Here is a 25520-nt window from a genome sequence, read left to right on the forward strand (position 1 = left end):
TGATTCTAAGCCCAGTGCTCTATTTACTGCACTATCAAGCTGCCCAGAGTTAGGGAGACTTGCATTCAAATCCAGCTTTGTGACCCTAACCAAGTCATATAACCTCTGCCTCCTTTGGTTTCCTCAGTTTCCAAACTGAGGATCATAGCAGCACCTACTATCTCCCAGGGTTGTTGTGAAAATAATAGGTGGCAACATTTGTAAAGTATTCCAGAAATGTTAATGTACTATATAAATACTAGCTATTATTATTATTATTATTATTCTATGAGCTCTTCCTTATGGACTTGTTAGGTAAATTGTTGACTTAAGATCATGAGCTAGATCCCTGAATAAGGTTTTTTTTTAACATTTTTATTTTATTTTATTTATTATTCATAATAATAGCTATTTATTTTCAAAATACATGCAAAGGTAGTTTTCAACATTACCTTCAACATTCAACATTCAACATTACATTCAACAAAGCAAAACTTTTTGTTCCAAATTTTTCTCTCCCTTCCCCTTGCCTCCCTCCCTAGATCCCAAATAATCCAATATAATGTAAACATGTACAATATTTTATATATATATTTCCACATTTATCATGTTGCACAAGAAAAACCAGATCAAAAAGGAAGAAATAAGAAAGAAAGAAAAGCAAGCAAATAAAAAATACTATGTTGAGATCTACATTCAGTTCCCACAATCCTCTTTCTGTGTGCAGATGGCTCTCTCCACTATGAGTCTACGGAAATTGCCCTGAATCACTTTATTGTTGAAAAGAGTCATGTCCATCAGAATTAATCATCACATAATCTTTGTTATTGCTGTATACAACGTTCTCTTGGTTCTACTCATTTCCCTTAGCATCAGTTCACTTAAGTCTCTCCAGGACTCTCTGGAATCATCCTGCTGATGGTTTCTTATGGGACAACCATAACCTATTCAGCCATCCACTTAGTTTCCAGTTCCTTGCCACTACAAAAAGGGTTGCTACAAATATTTTTATACTTGTGGGTCCTTTCACCTTTATTAGCGTCTCTTTGACATTGTTGGATCAAAGGGTATTCACAGCTCCTTTGAACATAGTTCCAAATTCCTCTCCAGAATGGTTTGATCAGTTTACAACTTCATCAACAATGTATTAGTATCTCAGTTTTCCCACATTCCCTCCAACATTCATCTTATTTTCCTGTCATCTTAGCCAATCTAAGAGGTATGTAGTGGTACCTTAGAATTGTCTTAATTTGCATTTTTCTAACCAATAGTGATTTAGAGTATTTTTTTCATGTCATACAGCCACAAAATGGCTTTAATTTCTTCTGAAAATTGTCTGTTCTATCATTTGATCATTTATCAATTGGAGAATGGCTTATACTGAATAAGATTTTTCTAGTGCAACAAGTATAACTATGTAAGGGGGAAAATGTTCTAGCCCTTCTAACTGCATGACAAGAAAACCTACTCCAAATGAAAAGAAAGACATTTTGAAGATTGAGTTTTTCCTCCATTATCTTTGTTCAATTCTAATTGATTTAACTCTATCAAGACTACTATCTTCTTTAGTCAGATATAGAGAAATTACAGTACAATTTAATCCATGCAGTACCATTACTGAGGTAATGTTCTATTAAATTGAGCCTGCTCCATTGAACAAACAAATGGATTTTGACATTTTTCAGAGTTTGGCAACACCAGGGGGAGTAATGCCTTTTGAAAAATATTCACCTACCAACAAGTGAGTTCTTGTTTCTTTCTTTCTTGCTTTATAAGGGAATGAAAAGCATTAATGAATTTGTACTTTTTGCAAAGTATATTTTGCTCCAAGTACAATAGCATCATTTTAAATGTTCCTTTGTTGAAAGAAAAAAGTTGCATTTGAAAATAACTTTAGGAATCAAAAATTAATGTAATTTAACATTCACAATTATTAATTCACCAAAGCAGTATGAATCATGCCTACAAAGAAATGGAGATTTGTGTGTATTCTTTCTCTCTCTCTCTCAAAGCAGTAAAGGCCTATACTTAGAATTTTCTGAGAAAAAAGATGGATAGATTCTAAAGGATGTTTCTAGCAGTGGAAAAGTTCTTTCTAAACTATCCCCACTTTGGTAAAGTCTGAATCTTACCTGGAATTTATACAAACAAAACAGAAAAAAATTCCAGCAACAACGTCCTTACTTTTCAACACAATTCTTTGTTCTTTCTTCTCCTCTTGAAAAGAAAAATATACACAAAATCTTCCCAATTCCTCTCCATTTCATCTGAGAATACTCACAAGAACCCAGAGATTTTTGTAAGAGAGTTTAAAGTTCTCCCTAAGGAATATGACATAGATAAGGAGTGATTGCTATAATAGAGCATAATTGAGGACAAGTACTATTGTTCCTATCCTCTCTCAATCCTCTGTATTAAGGAGGATGTTTTAAATACAACTAAGAGAGCAAAAGTAAAATTTTCAGTTAACTCTTGAAGTAAATTGCAATATGATTCACACTGATATTTTTTCAATGACATCTTTTTTTTTGCTTTTCAAAAATATTCCTATCGAACTTAAAAAATTCAGCAACAAACACAAACCTTTCTATATACAAAGAAGGTTAGAACGTGAAGTTTGTATGTAAAACCCATAAATCTGTTACATCTTATTTTTTTTAATTATATTAAATATAACCTGGTAATACCAACATTGTCCTGATTCTTTGTGTCCCCTTCTTAACACTCTTCTGCTTTTTCTCTGTGTATTATTAAAAGAAATGATGCTTTTTTCCTTCTTTTTCTTTTTGCATATCATTACCAACTCTTCATGTTCTCCCATTGTTATACCTCCTTAAAAGAAAAACTCAAAAGTCCTTCCTTATAGCAAAAATTTTGTCAATCAAAACAAATTTGTACTTTTTTGGAAAGTGTCTCTTCTGCAATCTTTCTATGACCTCGCCAAAGAGAAAAGGGAAGAATGCTTTATCATCTGTCTACTGCTGTTATGAATGATCCAATGATCAATGATCACTTATTTATATATTTAATAGGGTCCTAAAGTTTTTCAAAGTTGTTCACTGTATAAACAATTCTTTCTGACTATGCTCCTCCTTCTAGCTTCATTATCTCTTTTGTGAGTTTTTCATTATCATTCATCCAGTCTCCTATAATCACAACTGGTCCCTCCCCTTCTCTCTTACATTTAATCAGTTATCAAATCAATTTCTCCTCCATGGCAATTCTCTCCTCAATCATCTCCCTGATTTTCAATGTCCAATCTGCTGTAGTGGCTTTTTAATATATATATTTTTTACTTTTATCCCCTTCTCCTTCTAAGCCTTCTTGTTTACTATTACAAAAATAATCCTCCTTGTAAATCTGAACCTAACCATGACCCCCCTCTGTTAAAACATCATTTCTTTTCATTACCTATTGAGCACAATTCAAAATTCTTGACCTGGCATTCAAAGACTTCCAGAATGACACATCCCTATCTTTCTAGCTTTAGCTCATATTATCGCTCTTCATATACTCTATGCTCCAGACACATTATCTTCTTTCTGTTCCTTGAACCAATTCATCCATCAGCAAGTATTAATTCAGTGCCTATTATGTGCCATATACAGTTCTAGGTGCTGAGGATACAGGTACAATGAATAATAGAACAGTCTCTACTCACCAAGAGCTTACCATCGAATTGGTGATAGGGAAATTAAAATTACATGTAAAAATATATACTATCTATAGATATAGATACAATATAATATTAATATAAACATATACAAAGTAGTCAAATGCTAGGTAGTCTGGGAGACAAATCACTAGCAGATGGAAGGACTAGGAAAGATTTCATGTGGAAGATGATACTTGAGCTGAAGGTTAAAAAAAGAGGGACTCCATGAGGGAGAGGTAATGTAAGTGTGCATTCCAGGCCCAAGGGACAGCTAACCTAGAGAAAAGAAATAACATTTCATTTATAAAATACAAATAGGAGTTTGCTTTGCCTCAATCATAGAATGCAGAAACAGAGATACTATCCAATGAGACTTGTTTTTGTTGTTTAAAATGAGTGACCCCATTTGGGATTATTCTTGGCAGAAATATTGGAGTAGTTAGCCATTTCCTTCTCTATCTTACTTTACAGATTAGACAAATGGGTTTAAGTGACTTGCCCAGGATCACACAGTTAGTAAGTATTTGAGATCAAATTTGAACTCATGAAGATGAGAGTTATTGACTTTAGCCGGGCTCTCTATACATTGTACCACATTTCACTGTCCTTTGAGATTGGAAAGATACAGTTTGTGTGATTTAGATATAGATTGTGTGAAGCTTTAAAAACTACACAGAGAAGTTCATATTTTATCTTAAAGGGAATAAGAAGCCACTGGAGTTGATTGAGTAGTGATGCTGGTGAAGTCACAGGATCAGATTTGTTTTAAAAGAAAATTACTTTGACAGCTCTGGGCAGGATGTACTGGAGCGAAGAGAAAAGTAGGAAGTAGTTGTAATAATATAAGTGACAGGAGACAAGGACCCAAACTCCACTGTGTGAATAGAAAAAAAAGGTCAGGTGCCAGTTATGTTGTCAAGATTTGGCTATTATGTATTGTGAGGGAGAGGGACACGTTCATAGTAATGCTAAGATCATGAACCTGGGACATTGGAAGGATGCTGGTACCTTCAAAAAATGGGAAAGTTTGGACAGGGGAGAGTTTGGAGGGAAAGATAAAAGTTTTCAGTTTTAGATTAGGAAACTGAGAGAAATTAAAAGATTGTAGCAGTTACACAGCTTATAAACATTTGAGGTAGAATTTGAATTTATGTCTTCTCAATTCAACATCTAGAGCTCTATCTATTATATCACTTAGCTGTCAATAGAACCTCAGGTATACCTTGGAAATATTGTGAGTTTCATTCCACAACATGGCAATAAAGTGAATATTGCAATAAAGTGAGATATAAAACTTTTTTAGTTTTCCAGTACAATAAAAGTTATATTTACACTACACTGTATTCTATCAAGAATGCAATAATATTAACAATAATATATATGTATATTAATTAAAATATTTTGTTGCCAAAAATGTTAACTATTATCTAAGCCTTCAGCAATTAATAATCTTTTTTTTTGGCTGATAGAGGTCTTGCCTCAATGTTGATGGCAATTGACTGGTCAGGCTGGTAGTTACTGAAGGTTGGTTTGTCTGTGGCCATTTCTTAAAAAGAGCCAACAATAAAACCTGACACATTGATTCTTCCTTTTATGAAAGATTTCTCTGGAGTATATGATGCTATTTGATAGCATTTTACCCAGAGTGGAACTTTCAAAATTAGTCATCCTCAAACCCTGCTGCTGCTTTACCAACTAGGTTTATGTAATATTCTTCAATATTGTTGTGTTCTGGGAATAGGGAGAGAGATGTGGGAATATCAAATCAGAAGTGCAGTCAGAACACACATATTTATTAACTTCAGTGACTCATATGGGTGTGGTTCATAATGCCCTCAAACAATTACAATAGCAATATCAAAAATCATTGATCACAGATCGCCATATCAGGAATAATGAAAAATTCAAAATATCACAAGAACTGCCAAAATGGGATATAGAGACACGATGTGAGAGGTTTCAACACAGGGTTTCCACAGTCCTTCAATTTGTAAAAATTGCTCTATCTGCAAAGCACAATAAAGTGAACTGCAATAAAATGAGGAATGCCTGTTCCCATTCTTGAAGTGACCTAAATCAGAAATCTCACTAGAACTCTTACAGAAAGGCCAAGTATCTAAACTTATAGCACTGAAATTTTAAAATGAAATACGATAACAATGAGCCTATCATAGGAAATAATATCTCTTAGAGCTACTGAGTTCATCATTCATACTCTTCCAGCTGTAATTTCATCCAATTTTTTCTTGCAGTTCCCATATTGTAGTTATGGATTCTTGATCTAGGTGTGTGGAGTACTTAAGCTTATTATGCTCCTTGGCAAGGGATTTTTTTTTATGTCATAGAAAAAAGTAGATGCAGTTGTTTAAATCAGGGCTTAATGGCAGAACAAGGAAGATTTAAAATACAGTTCATACAGGGAATAAAAAATTATGGGTGAAAGAAAGACATATTCACAAATGAAAATAGTATACCATCGATCACATTAACCAGTTCTCTCTGTCTCTGTCTCTCTGTCAATCTTTCTTCTCTCTACTCTTACCTTCTCCTTTTCCTGTGTTTTTTCTCTTCTATCTCTCCATTTGTTTATATGTTTTCCCCTCTCCCTCTCTCCTTCTCTCTCTTCCTCTGTTTTAAGCTAACAGAAAATTAGAAGGCAGATTGATTCACCTTACCCAATATATTCTCCTTTATCCCAATTTTGTGTTGTATAATTAGAAAAGCATCAAGTGAACAAAATAAGTAAAAGGGAAATGCCTATCATCTTTTAGTTAAACTTACAGCAATTTTTTCTTATTCTCAATATGAGATACAATTGTAAAGTCATTACTGGTATAAACTCCACATTAGCTGGTAAACTTTTTCATGCTAGACATAAGTTCTTTACAACCGGAGAATGTACAATCTAGTAAACTCAACCAAGGTGGAACCAGTCTGAACATGACAATTCAGAAAATTGAAAAGGACCTCAACCAAGTCAGTTATTGGTTACCTTCAGCAGAAGAGCAGCCAGTCGGGCATTTTCCCTTTTCACTTGCCAATGGCCTCACATGGACAAAGTCTGGGCTTGGTCATGATGTATTTCATACAAGGTAATGCCCTGGGTAACTTGAGAATTCTCTTATTAAGCAAAGAGTTTTAATCTATGCTATGGTCATTCATTCTGAATCTAACTAGAGTCTTTGGAATGACATCTTTAGTTCACAAAACGATTCCATTTGAAGTGCCTCTCTCCTAGGCATTCTTAGATCATCAAGATACCATTTCATTGCCATCTAATATGCTTTCACAAAACATCTGGACAACAAGAAAAATAAAAGGCATCTGAATGGCTTGGCTACACTACACCAAACATTTGGATATTAAGAGGCATCTGGAAGATTGATTGAATTTTTTTGTTTTTGCTCCAGATGTTTGGCATCCTGGAAACATAACCATTCCCTTGACTTTTTAGCAGTGATTAGCCCTCGAAGAAATGAAGGAAAAAAGTGTGGGTACATTCGTGGGCGGGCTGTGGAGAAGACTTGTACTATAGCCACCTGTTCTGTGTATAAATAAGACTCAAGTTTCCAGGGCTATCAGTCTGTTACCTCCAGCAAACATCATAGTCACTCAAAATGTACTTTTTTTTCCCCAAAGAGAATGTGTGGGTAGGGTAGAGAAAAAGCAAAGCAGTGCTTTGAAGAAAATGCCTAGCTATAATGAGTCTCCCCCAAAGGAGACTTGCAATTTTTCCTTCTCCTGCTAACAAAAGTAGCTGATAACTTACAGTATAGAGGACCCATTGTTTGACTTGTGAATGTATCAGATTGCACGCATAATTGTGGATTTGCATACCAAAAAGGAATCTGCACAAACAAAAAATTAAAAATAAAAAAGGCCTTTCTTGGCTCAAAAGTGGTCCATTTGCAAAGACAAAATTGAAATATCCGCAAATGGAGTTGAAATGAAGACAACTTCTAAGTATTTGCTACCAGATAATCTGATCCATTTCAAAAATATCTGCTCCATAAACATCCCTATGACTATTCTTCATGTTGAGCAAACTTTAATGTTCACCTGGCTCATCCAATCCAATGATATGCCTGGATTTTATGTGCACAGCTGTGGTGGCTAGCTCCACTGCATAGCAGATGGTCAGGAAGGAATCATTTATCACATATGGACTTTTTAAAATAATAAAAAAGGTCCCTTTTCCTTAAAAATCAGTGACAGCAAATCTTAGTATATTGCAGTGACAGGCATATTTTAAAGTTTTTCTTTCATGAAATATATCTCAATGTATTTTCAATAAATAGATATAAGCAATCAAACTTTTGCCATATGATATGCTGTTGTGAAAGTATTAAATGTTTTTTTTTTGCTTTGTTTTGGGTTTTTTTGGTTATACACTCATTGATGAGCCACACAGAAGATAAATCTTGGCATATTTAGTATTAGATCCATAAAGATATATTTTTAAAAAACAGGAAACCAGACTTCGTTCAAGTTACAGATGGAACTGGAGAGGAAACTTCACTTGGCATAAAAAGTCTGAAATCTTGTAAAATCAGGGATCTTTAGACTTATCTGTCATGTTGGGAAAAGTTTAAATATTGAATGCAATTCAACTGCAATAGTGGACATGAGGGTATACAAGAGGCAATTTGGGAATGGAATTCATGAGATCTTAATTCCAAAAAAAAAAAAAAATGCCTTGGGAAATGTCTTTTAGGGAGCCAGGGAGTTATCAAGGTCAGCTCCCAAAAGGGCCCCTGTGTTTGCTTTCATGAGTTGCTGAGAATCCCTTAATTTGTATTATATAGGGCATACGATTAAATTTTTAAAAATTGTATTGCTTTGGTGTTTTTTGTTGTTAGACTCAGAGATTCAGTATAAAAAGAACTTTTACCAAAATAGCTTGTTTAAGTCAGCTCTAATTTAAAGTCCTAGGCTCCTCCATAGGACATTGGGAAGTTGTAACTTCACAGAACCCTCAGGAGTTGGAGGTAATGTTTGAATCTTTATTTCTGAGCTAGCCTTCTGTCCAAAGTGCTAGCCATCCTGATTTTTATGCACACAGATACTATAGAATAAATCATTATGAATGACATACTTTCTTATTTACTTTTTGGTTAGAGACTTATGGCCAGTGGTCATGACAGAGAGAAAAACTAAAAACTTCCATTTTTTAAAGCAATCAGTAATTTCTGTTTCTTAATATCTAGCCTTGAGGACTTCAAAAACCTTTGATTTGATTGTTATTAATGCTTTATCCATCCATACATTTATGTAGATTTCACCTTCCTTCCCCTCCTCACTCCTACTTTATACCTTGTGGAATGAAAATTATTATGAAAGAATTAATTACCTGGTAACCAACCTTCCCAAGATGAATGTCCCCACTTTTAGCTAAGTTGATCCTTGAGTGACAAGGCACACAGGTCATGTAAAAGCTTTTCTGTCTGTAAATCAACTCATCCCTTTTATCTTTGTGCTCTATGACAAGCTTCCAAGGACTAAAAACAATCCTACCAATTTATGGGTAAAAAAGGATGTTTCCTAAACTGAAAAAAAAATGGCCCCTCAGTTATTGGTAGAAACTGTGGGAACTTTTGTTTCACTATCATTACTTTTGAAAACCCAATTCATCTCAATTCCATGATCAGTCATCAGAGCAGGACTAGAGTAAAGGTCCTTTAACATAGTGTTCATCATTTTAAAGTTTCCAACTGGGACAATAAAGCCTATTTCTCAAGCAGACGATTGTGCAGATTGTAGCATTAAAAAAGTATTTGCCTCATATGCATAGACAAGTCATGTTTTGTGTGTGGGCTCTGGTATGCCTCATGGAATTTCTAATCAATGCACTAAGAATCTGAATTTGGGTAAAGTACTTAAGAACTGGCAGGTCTGTTGAATAGATTTTGGCAAAGCTTATATTTTTCTTCAAAGCTGAAACTCCTAGAACATCATGTCCTAGCATTTTTTGATCTTGAGAGGAAGTTGAGAAACCTTAGGATAGGGATTTTTAACCTGGTGTCTGTGAACTTAATTTTCTTTTTTAAAAAAGTATTTTAGTAGTCGCTCTTCAATATAATTGGTCTTCCTTGTAATCCTATGTATTTTATTTTATGCATTTATTTGATTAAGGGTCATAGACCTGCCTTAATTAGGGGGGATGAGGAGAAAAGTGCAAATGACCCATCAAAGGATATTGCTATTAATTCTACAAGAATTACCTCCAATTTGAATGTTTCCAAATCTCAAGCAGAAGCCTGAAGAGAGTTTTTATTAGAATAATCCTTGGGCAATGCTTCCAAGAAGTAATTTTCCAAGGCCCTGTTACTTCAAGATCAACATCAGCTGTCCATTAGCTCATCCCATTTATCTTGAGAATCTACATCAGTTTTTCAAATACTGAGAAATGTCTGATTGCCTGATGGGAGAAAAGAGACATTTCTTGTATCAGAAGTAGCAAAACAAAATGAAAATATTATATTTTGGTTAAATTTTTTTTAAAAATAAAAATCTTCCAAAATATCTTTTCCTGAAAACTGGAGACATCCTGTATCTTCATGTGTCTCCAAAATTAACTGATTCTTATGAGGGGGAGCAGATCCCCTCAGTATAATCAGACATAACTTCAGCTTTGGCAGGATAGTGGGATATTTGTATCTCTTTGGGACGTAATTCCTGTGGGGCTCTCTGGTATTCTGGCTCTTGTTCAAAAGCTGTTATGGTTTGTGTGTGTGTCCATAACCATGCTAAAAAGAGCCAAGTGGCCTTTTAAAAACCAGCTTAGGTTTTTGTAAAAGCCAATTTGTTGTAAAGTTGTTATAAAGTAAATTTATATATAGTTATGTTTGGGGGGGGGGTTAGAAAACAACAACAATATTTATTTGTACTGAATTGTAAGTTCAAATAGGCCATGCAAATTATATTCAACTTGCCTAGAAAGATGAATATTTCTTCTAATTTTCTGAAGTTTTTGCTCTCTGTTGTGATGTCTGGTAGAACTTTGAGTGCCCATTATGTGTTATAAAATATAGAAAAGAATTTAATGGCACAATTCTGTTAACCTCTGTCCTTCTTCATCATTCCTATCTTTGGCAAATGAAATCTCTATCTCATTTGCTGATTTGCGTCACATCCATAAATGTAATGATATATGGGAATGCTTTTTATGGTGAATTTTGCTATCTTTTATTTCTGTTCTCAGCTTCTAGTTTTCCCTAGTTTCTTAGAATTGGAATGGAAATGATAGACTGTCAGACCAAAGTCCAACATGGGAAAACTTCCTATAGGAAGAATAAGTTGAGTATGTCTTTGAAAATATAATCACCAGTAAGGTCTCCTGGGAAGATGTATTAAAAAAAAAGAAAACCTTTAGGAGTGGAAGTTTCATCGATATAAGGAGATGGGGCAGCAATTTTATCCCAAAAAATTTGGGGGTCTATCATATATGTGGGATAAATAGGTGGATTTTTTTGTGGTTGTTTGGTGCACTAGTGACCTTTATAAATATGCTCCCATTTGATCTTTACAAAACCTCAAAAGGTAGATATTACATGTTTTGAAAAATAACTAGGTGGTATAGTCAATACTTATATAGGGCTTATAGCCAGAAAACTTAAGTTCCGGTACTGGCTTAGACACTTGCTAGCTGTGAACTCTGGGCAGAACACTTGACATCAGTTTTCCTCAGTTTTTTCAACTGCAAAGTGGGGATAATAATAGCACCTACATGTTTGGGATCCTTATTTGAGGATCAGATAAGATGAGATTTCTAAGGTCCTTAGCCCAGTGAATGGCACTTCATAGTTGCTATGTAATGGTTTATTTCTTTTCCTTTCCCATCCAAAGGAGGTATTAGAATGAATAATATGGGGAAGGTTTGCCATTATTTTCTACTTAAGTGGACTAGCAGTTTCATGTTTATATTTATTGCAATAAATATCATTCAGTTCAACACAAATGTTTAAAGTGCTTATATTTAGAACACTATGCCATCAATAGAGATTAAAAAGCAAATGTAAAAAATAGTATTTGTCCTCAGGAAGCTTATATACTATTAGAATTCAAAAGGCTTTCTTATGATAAACTTGTGAGAATGTACATACTCTTGTCTATTTTTCCTGCATGTCTCAACTTTTCTGGACAACATTGTCCCTATCCAAAGAGATTGGAAAAAATGACCTCTAAGGTTTTTTCCAGATCTCATACTGTAAGACTTCCTGTTAATTACTATGAATTAAAAGGATTAATTACATTGAAGATATGAAGGTAAATTGAAGATAAAGATTTGAATTAAAGATAATTAATCTTTAGGGGGTCATGTAGGTTTTCTCTATAATAAGCCATTTAGAAAGTTGAGCAAAATAAAAACATGAAGAATATGTGGAAGGTTTAAGTCATTCAACCACCAGACTAATATGTCTTTCACAGTCATTGATTTAGAACTAAAAGATACTTGAGAATTCACCTACTTTAACTCCTTCATTTTTTGTATGAATTAACCCAGAGACATGAAGGCATCTGCTTAAGAGCATATTGATAAGAAAGATGGAAAACCAAGTCTTCTTATTTTTTTGAATTGTATCATATGGTGCCCTGGGGCAGAATAAAATCTTCCATAATTGTGTGTTTTGAATCACAGATTTCCATAATATGAAATCATCTTTTCTAGTTTCATGAATTCAGTAACCTTGCTTCCTTATCTCAAGTTCATATTTAACTAGATTTTGTTGTTGTTGCTAAACTGCTTGAATTTGGGAGAATGAAGGACACAGTCTCCACTGAGCCAAAACTTGCATTCTGATAGAAATGAGAATTTATGAACGTGACACACAAAATCAGACCTACAAATCAACTGGGAGGGGTAAAATCTCTATGGAAATTAATGTAAGACTGCCACCTGTTGGGATTTGCTTCACAGACGTTACTAGGGAAACTTTTCACTTAATATATGGGTCAGAGTATTTCACAAATGTACTCAGTAACAGCCTAACTTCTGAATACAATACAGAGCTTCATCCAGTCATGTTTCTGTGGTCCTAAAAAACTCATGAAAAATCATTTCCTTGAGTATTTTCTTAAATATCCAAAAGATAAAGGGAAACAAAAGGCAGCATAATGTCTTGGATTCATTTATCTGCCAGACAGATTACATGAATAGACCAGTAAAAAAAAAGGGGGGGTCTTAATCTTCTTGCAGTTATGGATCCTTTTGCTAGTGAGGTGAAGACCATAGAATAATATTTTTCAATGCATGAATAAATTACAGAGGATACAAATTACATTGAAATATAATTGTATATATATACATAGATACACACAACATATATGTATATTTCAATCCATAAATTCCAAACTAAGAAATTTTCAAATAAACTAAACGAACTGTTTTCTAAGTAAAACTACTTTAAAAAAAATTAAGTGCTCCATTTGGGAATATTAAATCAATGAAAAGTGAGATTATTTGGAGTTGATTTAATCTGGTAAGTAGATATTAATGATATTTCTTTTGCCATGAAGCTTACAAATGCTTTTTCTGGCTATTTGGTGTAATATAATTGCTTTTTACAGGTTTAAATCAATTAATTATGGTAACTGAATCAAGAATCTGAAAGGTTACTACTAAGTCTTGAACAACGCAGTTTCTCATTTTTTCCCATCAAACTTTCTTTCCCAGCCATGAATATATCTGGATCTCATTCTTTTTTATTCTTTTTTTAGCTTCCTGAAATGACTCACGTTCAAACTCAGCGACCCTGGTTGATGTTTCTCCTGCAGAACTTTGGATTGATACTCGGTTGGCTTTCCCTTTTAATGCTGGCTATATATGAGCATAATATTAAAATATAAAGGCTTTGCTGGGATTCTCAAGATTTCTTTCAAATTAATTTTTCTGTTTCATTATTTTCTATGCACTATCTAGTTATTTGTAAATTAATTTTTGTGTGTCTTAGGTAAAAATAAGCCATCATTTCACTTTATTAACTTATTCAGATTTTGCACTACGGCATTGTTTTCTTATAAATGTAAAGGCTAAGATTTAATCTTAATTCAGTGTTTTTTAGTTTCCCAAACTGTTCAAACTTATAGTATTTTAAATACAGGAAGTACTGAATTCATTATAAAAAATTATCCTGATAATTCTGCCCCTCTAATAATGTCTACAGTAATTAAACTGGATAAATAGTTTTCAGACATATGTACATGCATATATGCATATATAAAACATATAAATATATGTTAATGTATATTTACTTCAACATCTTTAATGTAAAAAATGCCTTATTAAAAAATTATAAATTATAATCATACTCAATTTTATAGAAATGCAATAAAAATCTAGTTTTAACATGATAGTAATGTGTATTCTCTTCTACTTCTCTTGAATTTTCCTGGTATCTCTCACTAGATCAACAGAAGACAAAAGAAAATACTACATTCCAACTCATTCATTTTTATGTGTAATCTCTTAAAGCCTAAACAATTCTGTATGTCAGCAGTCTGCTACATATTCACCAAATGAAATCTGTTCCAGATTGCAATCAGAAGATGAAATTCAAAAATAAAACTAAATCTTCCATTGTGAAGCAGCTTAACTGATCAAGTGCCACTGATTGTAGCAGAAGACATTTATGATCAAGTTATGACTGGCAGCTGCAAAATATATTTCAGATCATTATCATTGCTATATGAGCCCATAATGAAGGGGAGGAATATGTAATAAGAGGGTGATTTTCCCCCACTATCAATAGCTGAAGGTTCAACAGTGCTAGTCTTGACAGTGAAAACTCTAATAATAAGTAATGTCATCAGTTCAGGTAGTTCCTTTAACAATTTGGATCACCATCCATTCATTCCTGCCATTATTTATTGATTCATATACATGTCTTTCAATAAATCTGCCACACAATTTGCATTCAAGGTACTATCAAGACATTATATGGCTGTCGGTGGGACACATTGTTCTAGGCTTTGTTAGATTATATTGCTATATATTGTCCAGGTAATAGTCTTTTCACTACTTATCCTAAAATATTTCTCATTCCTAATATGTTACATCCTGCTCTTGTGTCCCGCCCATACTTCTTAATTACTCTTTATGATATCTTTAATTTCAGTTTCTTAATGATGGATATTCCATGATTAGGACTTTTAAAATCTATCAAAGTTAAAGGTGGCTCTGGCATTTTTCTTTTAAAAAACAGACATTATCTATGTTTTAGTACCTTAATTATAAATATATTCTTCCTCTTACCTTTATCCAGAGAGCCATATCTTGTACTAAAAATGAAAGGGGAGAAAAAAAAGAAAAAATGAGAAATTAGTTAAAAAAAAAAAACTAACCAACATATAACTGAGTCTGTCAGTATTTGACATGTACAGTATGTATTTGCCATGTATCTATGCACAAATTCAGCAGAGTACCAATTTTGTATATAATATCAAAGAAGTAGATATAACATAAATTATTGAGAATCCCCTATTTTTCTGTTTAAGAAGGGAAGGGAGCACAATCTTATTATCTCAATCAATCTTATTCATTATAATCCAACAACATTTCCTTTTGTTTCTCTTTTGTTGTTCTTTTTATTTCCATTGTCATTTTGTCTATTATTTTCTTCTGTTTACTTTACTTATCATTAATTCATGTTTTCACATTATTCTCTGTGTTCTTATAATTTCTTATGGCATTGAAATATTCCATGACATTCATGCAAACAATTTATTTAGCCATTTCCCAAAAAATGAAAATGTTCTTTGTTGTCTATTTTTTGACACTACAAAAAATACTACTAAGGATATTTGTATGGATATGGCATGTTTCTTTTTTATTACGAACTTGATAGTCATCAACTAATAAGCACATTAATATAAAAGGAAGACACAAAAGAGAATTATATAAGAAATTATTTTCTGTAAATCATAGTTGTTTTTAAACATATATATTTATATTAAAATTTAATCAAGATAATAACAAAATTGTTCTGGTACCTTTTTCCATTCCTTTCTGTGTTCTGAGAATATTTTAAAATGATTTATTGATATTACTTTTTTAAAACTACATCTCACTACCTATTGCTTTACCACTTTACTCTCCATCTCCCCACACATTTGAATAAAGACTCTTCTTTGTAACATATATACTAAGTCCAACAAAACAACGCCATACATTGATTATATATGAGCATGCACATCTCATTCCACATCTCTAGTCAATTAACTCTCTATCAAGAGGTGGGCAGCATGTTTCATCATTAGTCTTTTAAAATCATTATTGTTTGCTGCTTTGTCTAGAGTTCTAAGGGCTTTCAAAGTCATTTGTCTTCATATTGTTACTGTTGTCATTATATAAATTGTTCTCCTGGTTCTGTTCATTTTATTTTGCATCTGCCCATCCAAGTTTTAACATGTTTTCCTGATTCTATAATAGTCAGCATTCTTATCGGACAATTATTTTCCATTTTATTACTAAGCCACAATTTTCACAGCTTTTCCCATATTGATGGACATCATTTTGTTTCCGTTTCTTTAATACAACAAACGCTATTATAAATATTCTTAACCTTTCCTTCTCTTTTTTATCTCTTTTGGATATACACCTAACAGAAGTAAAATAGTAAGGATAAATTAGTGGCTTTGGAGGCATAATTACAAATTATTAGTACACTTGAGCCATTTCACAGGTCCATTAACCATGGATTATTGTTCTTGTTTTTCCAATAGCTCATCCAACATTTATTATTTTCCCTTTGTTGTGTAGTTTTTCATTGTGAGGAGCATATGGTAAGGTGTTGTTTAAATGTGCATTTCTCTTATTATCTGTGATTTGAAACAGTTTTCATATGGTTGTTGACAGTTTTTCTTCTTTTGAGAACTGCCTATTCATATTCTTTAGTCAGTAATCTAGTGGGGAATTATTTATCTATTGGCTCTTTTTCTTATATCTTTTTTTATCAATAATTTGTGTTTCTTGGATATGAAACCTTGATCAGGAAACTTTGATATAAAGATTTTCCTCAATTGCATCCCTTTTAATTCTATTTGGAGGTGAAAATTTCATGTCATTTAAATTGACAGTTTTATCTTTTAGGCCAAATATTATCCTTTGCTTTGGTATGAATTCTCCCTCTAGCCTGAGTTGTAAGACATGTCGCCTATTTTCTAAATAATTTTATCATATAACTTTTCAAAATTTAGATGTTGCCACTTCTTTTCTTTTTTTATTAATTAAAGCTTTTTATTTACAAAGCATATGCATAAGTAATTTTTCTAACATTGATTTTTGCATTACCTTTTGTTTCAAATTTTCCCTTCTTTACCCACACCCCATCCCCTATCTGGCAGGTAGTGTTAAATATGTTGAAATACATGCTAAATCCAATATATGTATATATTTATACAGTTATCTTGTTGCACAAGAAAAATCAGATCAAAAAGGAAGAAAAAGGAAAACTGAGAAAGAAAACAAAAGGCAATCAAATAACAACAGAGAGAGTGAGAATGTTATGTTGTGTTCCATACTCTGTTCTCATAGTTCTCTCTCTCTGAGTGTAGATAGCTCTCTTCATCACTGAGCAAGTTCAACTGGTTTGAATTATCTCGATGTTGAAGAGAGCTAGTCCATTAGAATTGAACATAGTATAGTCTTGTTGCCGTGTACAATGATCTTCTGGTTCTGCTCATTTCACAGGCCTCTCTGAAATCATCCTACTGGTTGTTTCTTACATAACTATGTATTCCATAGCATTCGTTTATAATTTATTCAGCCATTCTCCAATTGATGGCAGCCATTCAATTTCCAGTTTCTTGCCACTATAAAAAGGGCTGCCATAAACATTTTTACACATATGGGTCCCTTTCCCTCCTTTAAGATCTCTTTGGGATATAGAAACACTGCTGGATTAAAGGGTATGCACAGTTTGATAACTTTTTGAGCATAGTTTCAAATTTCTCTCCAGAATGGTTGGATCTGTTCACAACTCCACCGACAATGTATCAGTGTCCCAGTTTTCCAACATCCCCTCCAACATTCGTCAGTATATTTTCCTGTCTTCTTAGCCAATTTGACAGGTGTATAGTGGTATTTCAGAGTTGTCTTAATTTGCATTTCTCTGTTCAATAGTGATTTGAAGCACCTTTTCATGTGGGTACAAATAGTTTCAATTTCTTCATCTGAAAATTGTTTGTTCATATCCTTTGATCATTTATCAATTGGAGAATGGCTTGATTTCTTATAGAGTCAATTCTCTATATATTTTAGAAATGAGGCCTTTATCAGAACCTTTATATGCAAAAATATTTTCCCAGTTTATTGCTTCCCTTCTAATCTTGTCTGCATTAATTTTATTTGTACAAAAACTTTTTAATTTAATATAGTTAAAATTATGTATTTTGTGATCAGTAAGGATCTCTAGTTCTTCTTTGGTCACAAATTCCTTCCTTTTCCATAAATATGAGAGGTACACTATCCTATGTTCTTCTAACTTGTTTATAGTATCATTTTTTATGTCTAGATCATGAACCCATTTCGACCTTATCTTGGTATACGGTGTTGCCACTTTCTTGAAAAAAAAAATAGAAGCCAAGATTCTTTTTGAGAATGTAATGTCTGAATATGCAAGTAATGATATAATACTAGGTGCCACAGAGATCATTAAGACTTATATTGCCCTCACTGAGTTTATATTCTAATGTGGTGTGTGTGGCAGGAAGTAGAGGTAGAATGCAAAGAAATGAAGCAAACTCAATTTTTTTTTTTTGCTTTGTGTAATATAGCTTAGTGCCTAAAAGCCTGCTATCAGTCTTCAGAGAGGCAAAGATCATCTCCATTAGGATACCAGGGATTAGCTTCAGAAATGGACAAAATGATTCATTATATTTAATCACTATTGCTTTCTTATCCATATTCCTTGCTTCTATAAATACTCATTCTTTGCTACATCCTGGACTAGAGAGACTCTTGCATTTTGATTTTATGATCAGATGATTTTCAATCTTTTAAAGGCTTCTTTGAAAGGTAACTTCTCTGTCAAAATGATTATGTAAATCAATTTTCTCTACATAAATCTCTTAGGAAACCCCTACAATTCCTCAGGACAGGATTCTGACTGACTGAGAAATCCTGTTTGATTTTGTTAATGAAAGTTTTTCTTTTCCCTTATTAGAAGTTTTATTATTTTCACTCTTTGACATCACTAAACAGACAAACTAAATGATTTCCAAAACTTTAAATTCTACCCCTCTATGGACTTTAGCGCTATGATTCAGGATTTTTATTTGATATGAAAGGTAGTAAATGTTTTTTTTTTCCTTGGTGAGTGAAGCTATTTATTGGTGTGTATGCCTAAGAGTGGCATTTCCAGATCAAAAGAAATGCTACTTTTATATACAGCACCTATTATAGTTCCTCCTACTTCATAAGCTAATAATAAATGCTTATTTGGTTGGTTTATTGATTGAAAGAGAAAAACCATGATGTTTAAAGTTTTTATTTTGATTAGCTGTGAGATTTTTAGAAAACTTAGGACCTTCCTAAGTGAAGAAGGGACTTTTTTCAATATCCAGAAGACCTTGTTTTTCTCTGACCTGTTGCTTTACATTTTTTTCCATGACATCGCTAAGGCTATAAAAAAGCATATGCTTGAAAGGTTCTCAGACATCTCCTCATTTCTCACTCAGTTACTCATTTTAGATTTCTTTGGTTTCTCCATCATGTCCCTAGCTAGGTGCTCTGTTTGGTTTGACTTGACCATTATCTTCATCATTCCTCAACTAGGATAAACCATCATCAGATAAATGAATTTCCAAGGAACTTATCAACATGGTGATTGTTTCAGCCTCAGTTGCCTCTATCGTTTGAATTGGGGGACTGGAGGTCAGAACAAAAAAGTTCCTCCCTTGACCTCTCTTTATAGGAGGCTCCAAGTCCCAACCTTTTTTTCATTTGCCACCACCAGATCTACATGGTTTCAACTGTACCATCATCTTAATCATTCCCTGTGCTAGGTGCCCTCTGGCCTTCTCCCCTGCTTTTCAGCCTTTTTTGTGTATTGTCTTCTTCCCTTAGCTCATAAACCCTTTGAGGGAAGTAACCTTCTTTTTTTCTTATTTGTATCCCCAGGCATAGTGCTTGACACATGGTAGGTACATAATAAATGTTTTTCACCCTTCAGTATCTTTCACAAGAAAACCCCAAATGGGGTCATGAAGAGTCAGACAAGACTCCAATGACTGAACAATAAATTAATAACCTTACACTATCTGCCCATGGATACTATAGTGCTTAAATCCTTGGTAAGCTCTAATCATTGGCTATTTTTCCAGCAATAAAGCTGTAACCCTATTTGGTCCATTCATCCAAGTAAATGAAGTATTTATGATAAGTGAACAGTAATGGGAACAAAGAAATTAAAATCCTCAGCTGAGGTAGATAAATCATAAGGTTAGGGAACCACCTTGAGAAATATATGCTTTCCCATTCTATCCTTTTCTTGACATCAATGGTATACTTAACCTAGTTTATTCTAGAGAACAGTTAATGGTTAAATATTTAGTGTGAGAATATAAACCTCAGAAATTACAAATGCTACAAATCATGGCTTTATTTATTGTTTGGTGATTTGCAGATTGAGAAATGGTGGAAAAAATGCTAATTATTTAGATTAAATTTAAATGTGTTTAGATAAAATTTAAATTAAATTAAGATTTATAAGTTTAAATGCATACATTCTTTTCAGAGAGCCACTTGTTAAATATTTATTAACACATCTCTCCTTGACATTAATAATTAGAAGGCAAACTAACAAAACAAACTCAAGGAATATTATTTTGACATGGTGTATCATTTGAGACAGTATAGTATAATGGATAACTCATTGGCTGTGGAAAAAAGAAGACCTGGCTCCAAGATCTGCCTTAGACACTTACTAGTTTTTTGAGTCTGATCAAGCCACCTTTACTGCCTGAGTTTTCTCAAAATAAGGGGGTGTTGAACCTAGTAATCTCTAAGGTTTCTTCTATTTATAAATCTGTGATCCCATGGCCAAAGAACTTATATACAGAAATAATGTAAAATAATTACTAAATGTGACTTTAAATTTGTTACCCTATTTGAAGGAGAGGTTAAGGTTGTGTTTTGTTCTATTGAGAGAAATAATTATTTTTTATAGTCAGCAAACCATAACCATGTAAGATTTTATATTCTCTATAGTGTTTAGTCAATTTATGAAGCTAAAAGTGGATTGCTCTAAAATATTATTTTCAAAAGTCTTTCTGTTCTCTTCTCAAACCATTTTCAAGAATGTCTTAAGTGACTATGTAAATTCTTCACACAAAGTTTGTAGAAAATGAAAAGTAATCACATAGGTTGGTCATTACTGATATTTTCTCAAGTTTCTTTTTTTTAATAGTAATCCATAATTTCCAATACTTCTGGACACTTGGTACTTTCTGCCCTTTCACAGACTTTAAGAATTTCTCTCTTAAAGTCCTCAGATTTGTTTTATATCCTAATATATGTGTCAGTCCCTACTTTCTGACTGTTGCAGAAGAAGGGATAATTAGTATAAAGGTATGGAGTATCTGAATTATCTGCAAACTAGAAATGTCTTGAACTTCTTAGATCTGAACTGCATTTTCCAATATTTTTTCTCTGTCTTCCCTTATGATTACTTTTGCATCAAAGTCATTGAGTGTGAAAAAAAAACATGCTGATTTAATTTAATTTAATTTAGATGGTCTTGCCAAGATCTAATAGATCTTGTCTATTTAAACTTTTGAAAAAAAATGGTAACATATAATCTGTAATGATTTTCATGGTGGTCTATTTGCAATAATTTTTCATGAACCCTGCAACATGAGAGGACCAAATTTCCCATGATGTGACACTCCTTTGTTGCCTTTGGGCTCACAATCAAACCATCTTGGCTAACTCTTTTATATTTCTAAGGAGAACCTGTAAGTCATCCTTTCTTCAATATCCTTTGTTATTGGGTTTCATTTTTAGGGAGAATGTCAGGATTGATATTCTTCAGTTCCTCCAGTAGTATGTAAACTTTGTTCCTTGGTCATTGGCCAAGGGATATCACATTTATAGTACAGACAGCTAAGTTAATGTTTATAGATGTTTTTAAAACTTTGAGATTCCTAACACCTTATGTCACCTTTTCCACTACTCTTGTGGAATTAGTGCAGAATGGAAAAGGCCTATGCAGGACTGAACCATTTTCTATTTTTATTTCATGAATTGTTTAGGCCAGATAATTCAGCACTGTGGCTCAGTCTACTGGAAATAAGATTCACTCTATTTAGCCAGGCTTGCCCTTGGAAATCAGAGGCAGCTTGTTGTTGAGAATATAATGAACACCACTAAAACAAATCTTGTACTTTCTGGTCATAGGGTCACCTTCATGCAACATTGAAGCATTGGAATAGGCTCTGTGGTTAAGATGTAGATGTAGACATAGATATAGACACAGAGAGATTATAGTGAGACCTCTGTGTATGATTTTATGCAGTTAAACAAAACACAGAACATATGAGGATATCTGGCATAAATTTTGTTTTTGACTTTGCATTTGACTTTAAGCGTTCATTCAAACAAGTTTAATTAAAAATGCTCTGATTGATACATTTTTGTTCTAAATTCAAGTGTTCAGGAATTTTGCTAAATTAGAAAAGAAAAATGTTGGAAGTAGTGAAGTAGTGAGCCACTTTTTGAACTTCAAGACAATGAGCTTATTTTCAATTCCAACAAAAGTGAAAAAAAAGTAGTGTATGAGAAAATAGTGGTGAAAAGTAGTCTAGGGCTCTACTGGAGAGTCTAGTTTTTAACTAGGATATGAATTTGAATAGGACACTGCATGCAAAGCTTCCATTAAGGATATGAACAAAGCAAATAGGACTTATTAGTCCACATCATTGATTGTTTTCTACTAAAATAAATTTGCTTCCTGAATCAAATAATTGACAAATATTTATTAAGTTCTAACTCTGTTGACAGGAGTCAAAAAGACAAAAATTAAATACTTTCTACTCTCAAAGTACTTACATTCTATCAGAGACAACAAGTATACATATAAATGCTTACAAAATATATGCAAAATAAATACAAAATAACTTGGGGGGGGCGGAAACACCAATAATGGAGGGGATCAAAAGATGAATCACATTGGAAATAGCTTTTACATTGACCTTGATTGTAGCTACTAAGAGGCAGACAGGAGGAGAAAGTGCATTCCAGGAATGAAAATAGCCTTTGCAAAGATACAGAGACTTGACATGGAATTTCATGTGTGAAGAACAGCGAGAAAGACAATTTAGTGGGGTCAAAGAGTGTGGGAACCCTCTCATCTACCCAGTCACATAAGAGATGGTGCCAATCAGAGGGATTGACAATCAAACCTCCCTTCTTCTTGGGTTACCTAATTCTATAAATGACATAAGGACTGAGAATTAAAGTCAGTGCATTTAAGAATGGAGGGAGTGGAAACCTCAGTTCCCAGCCTCTGTCACTGGCTTCAGTTTGAAGAAAAAGGAATTGGAAACTATGCCCAGTCCTGAAAAAGAAAAATCTGTTTGAAGCAGGGACTGAGATCTTGCTGTTCAATTTTATCTTGTTTAGAGCCAGCTCTCCATCCACATTCACGTTATCTCTATACCATATCCTCATCAACATACCTCTTCTTTATTTCTGTTTTGTGTGTTGTGTTGTTTTGCCCCATTAGATTAAAATTTTATTTAATGCAAGGACTGCTTGCCTGTATGTATTTATATCATCAGCACTTAGCACAGTGCTTGATACATAGTAAGTGATTTAATGCATATGCTATCATCTGATTATGAGTAAAGCAGAATTACAATAGTTCAAAATAAATGGGAGATCTGCAAATATTGAGACATTTCTTTCCCTAGTTTTCATTCTAACTATTTTTGCCCAACTTATGGTAGAGCCTTTGGAGTTCATATTGGCTTGATCAATCATAGTCAGACCCATTGTCCCTTGATTCCAACATTATGATGTCATTTTGGTCCTCTTTGATTAGGGACATAGGAAAAAGATAGTTTATTTACATGTGGGTGGGGTTTTGAAAATAACTCTAAGATCATAAATCTTTAGGCAAATAGGATGGTGGTGGGTGACCTTACAGAAATAATAAAGTTTAGAAACGAAGTAAATTTGGGAAGAGAAATAAAAAATTTTAGATGTCTATGCAATATGCAGTTTTGAAATGTCCAATATATAGTGGAACTGGACCTCAGGAGTTTATGATGATGAATACATAAGTTGATATCTGGCTTAACATTTTCAAAGCATGCTATATAATTTTGATTCTTAAATTTAACTTGTGAACAATACATTTCTCCTCTGAGATAACAGTTAATTTCATTTGAACTTTAAAAAAATCAGTATATTTGATATCCAAGACATTTTTCTTCCTTATCCCAGACTAATTTACAGGTATTAACCAAGAACTAATAAAATAAACTGGATACCTCCCCATAAGTGATGCTATAATTTCCACTCTAGTGGTTAATTTATAATTTCTTAGATCTTATTTAAAATATTTCAGTTCTAAATTAGATTTGTGTCTAAACAAAGAAAACTTGATCCTTGTAACTTAAGTTTTGTATTACTACTTTCTGGATGAATGTTATTTTCTTTTTAAAACCAAGTTTCTTAATAGCTTCACAGTATATATATATATATACTTCCTAAGCCTGGATTCTGCTATAATTCTCCTGATTTTTGTTTCCTTGTTATGAGTCTAAAAATGCTCCTTGATCCAAACCAAAGAGTAAAATTAACTGAGGAGGCTTATTGGATCACTCATTGTGTGGGGGCAGAGTGGATAATGCCATATCTTTAGGGTAAAGCAAGTTGGGGATGATTATTGATGATGGTTGGGGGAATAACGGGTGCAGCAGTGACTAGTTACTTGTCACTATTGGCCTGAGAGGCCAATAAATATAATTAGCTTATAACAACCCACAATTTCTCATCATCAAGTAGGTCAAGCTTCCTTCTCTGTTACATGTACACAAAAATGCTACAGATGTTGTCCTTTATTTTTCCCCTCCAAAGTTATCACTGTTGTTTACATTAGCCTGATTTCATTTCTATAAAAATATTGTGAATGGGTACAAGGTGGGAGAGGAGTGGACACTCTCACAATATGATCTACCTCATATCTCCCAACTACCACAGGCCAGCTCTCTCCATTAATCTTCAGTTTTAGACACAGTGTTATTAAAAACTGTTGCATTTTAGACTTCTATTGGAATTTTGGTTCTGTTAATTCTTATGTATCCTTGGACAAGTCATTTAATTCTCTGAACTCAGTTTCTTTAAAAAGAGGGGCTTAGGCTGGATTGTTTCTTTACTCCCTTCTAATTCTAAATTTATGATCCTAATTTCCTATATTTGTCTGTTATGCTTTGCTTTTTCCCCCATTACCTTCAAACTAAAACCTTTCTATTCCACTCCAATCATTCTTGGAAGGATGTTTATATGAATAATTGAGTCTTATTGAAATCATCACCCACAAGCTAATTTCAATGGAGAGGAGAAAAGCTTCTTTTTTTCTCTTCTTCAATAGTACATGCTAAAGAAGTGGACTTAGTTTTGAAAAAGAGGGGGCTGTCATTATGAAATAAGGAATCAGCTTTATGGAAAACAAGACTTCTGTGAATTAAGGTTTCTGCTAATCCTGGAAAACATCCACAGCCTGCCTTGCTATTTTTTCCTCCTTGTTTTTTGTTTCCTTTTTGGAATATAAAGAGTGTAGGATTTATTAACAAACCTTAACTTGAGGCTACTAGATGTCTATATTCTCTTTTTGTGAATCACATGATTACAGAGTTTCAGAAATGGAAAAAGCCTGTTTAATTG

At 33.3% G+C, this 25520-nt stretch overlaps 1 protein-coding gene across 3 annotated transcripts in view; it reads left to right on the forward strand.

The window, feature by feature from the left end:
* The window catches only part of SLC39A12 (solute carrier family 39 member 12), a 104218-nt gene extending 90234 nt beyond the window's left edge, over positions 1-13984 (forward strand). For 2 of the 3 annotated variants that reach the window (XM_052000792.1, XM_052000795.1), the window contains one exon: positions 13352-13984. In XM_052000792.1, the coding sequence (XP_051856752.1) occupies positions 13352-13480 (129 nt within the window). In that variant the 3' untranslated portion in view covers positions 13481-13984. Of the gene's footprint in view, positions 1-1664; positions 1721-13351 lie in introns of all 3 variants that reach the window. The other variant, XM_052000793.1, reaches the window with a different exon arrangement.
* Positions 13985-25520: the final 11536 nt, after the last annotated feature.

Source organism: Antechinus flavipes, chromosome 5 (assembly GCF_016432865.1).
Source record: "Antechinus flavipes isolate AdamAnt ecotype Samford, QLD, Australia chromosome 5, AdamAnt_v2, whole genome shotgun sequence".
Lineage (NCBI taxonomy): Eukaryota > Metazoa > Chordata > Mammalia > Dasyuromorphia > Dasyuridae > Antechinus > Antechinus flavipes.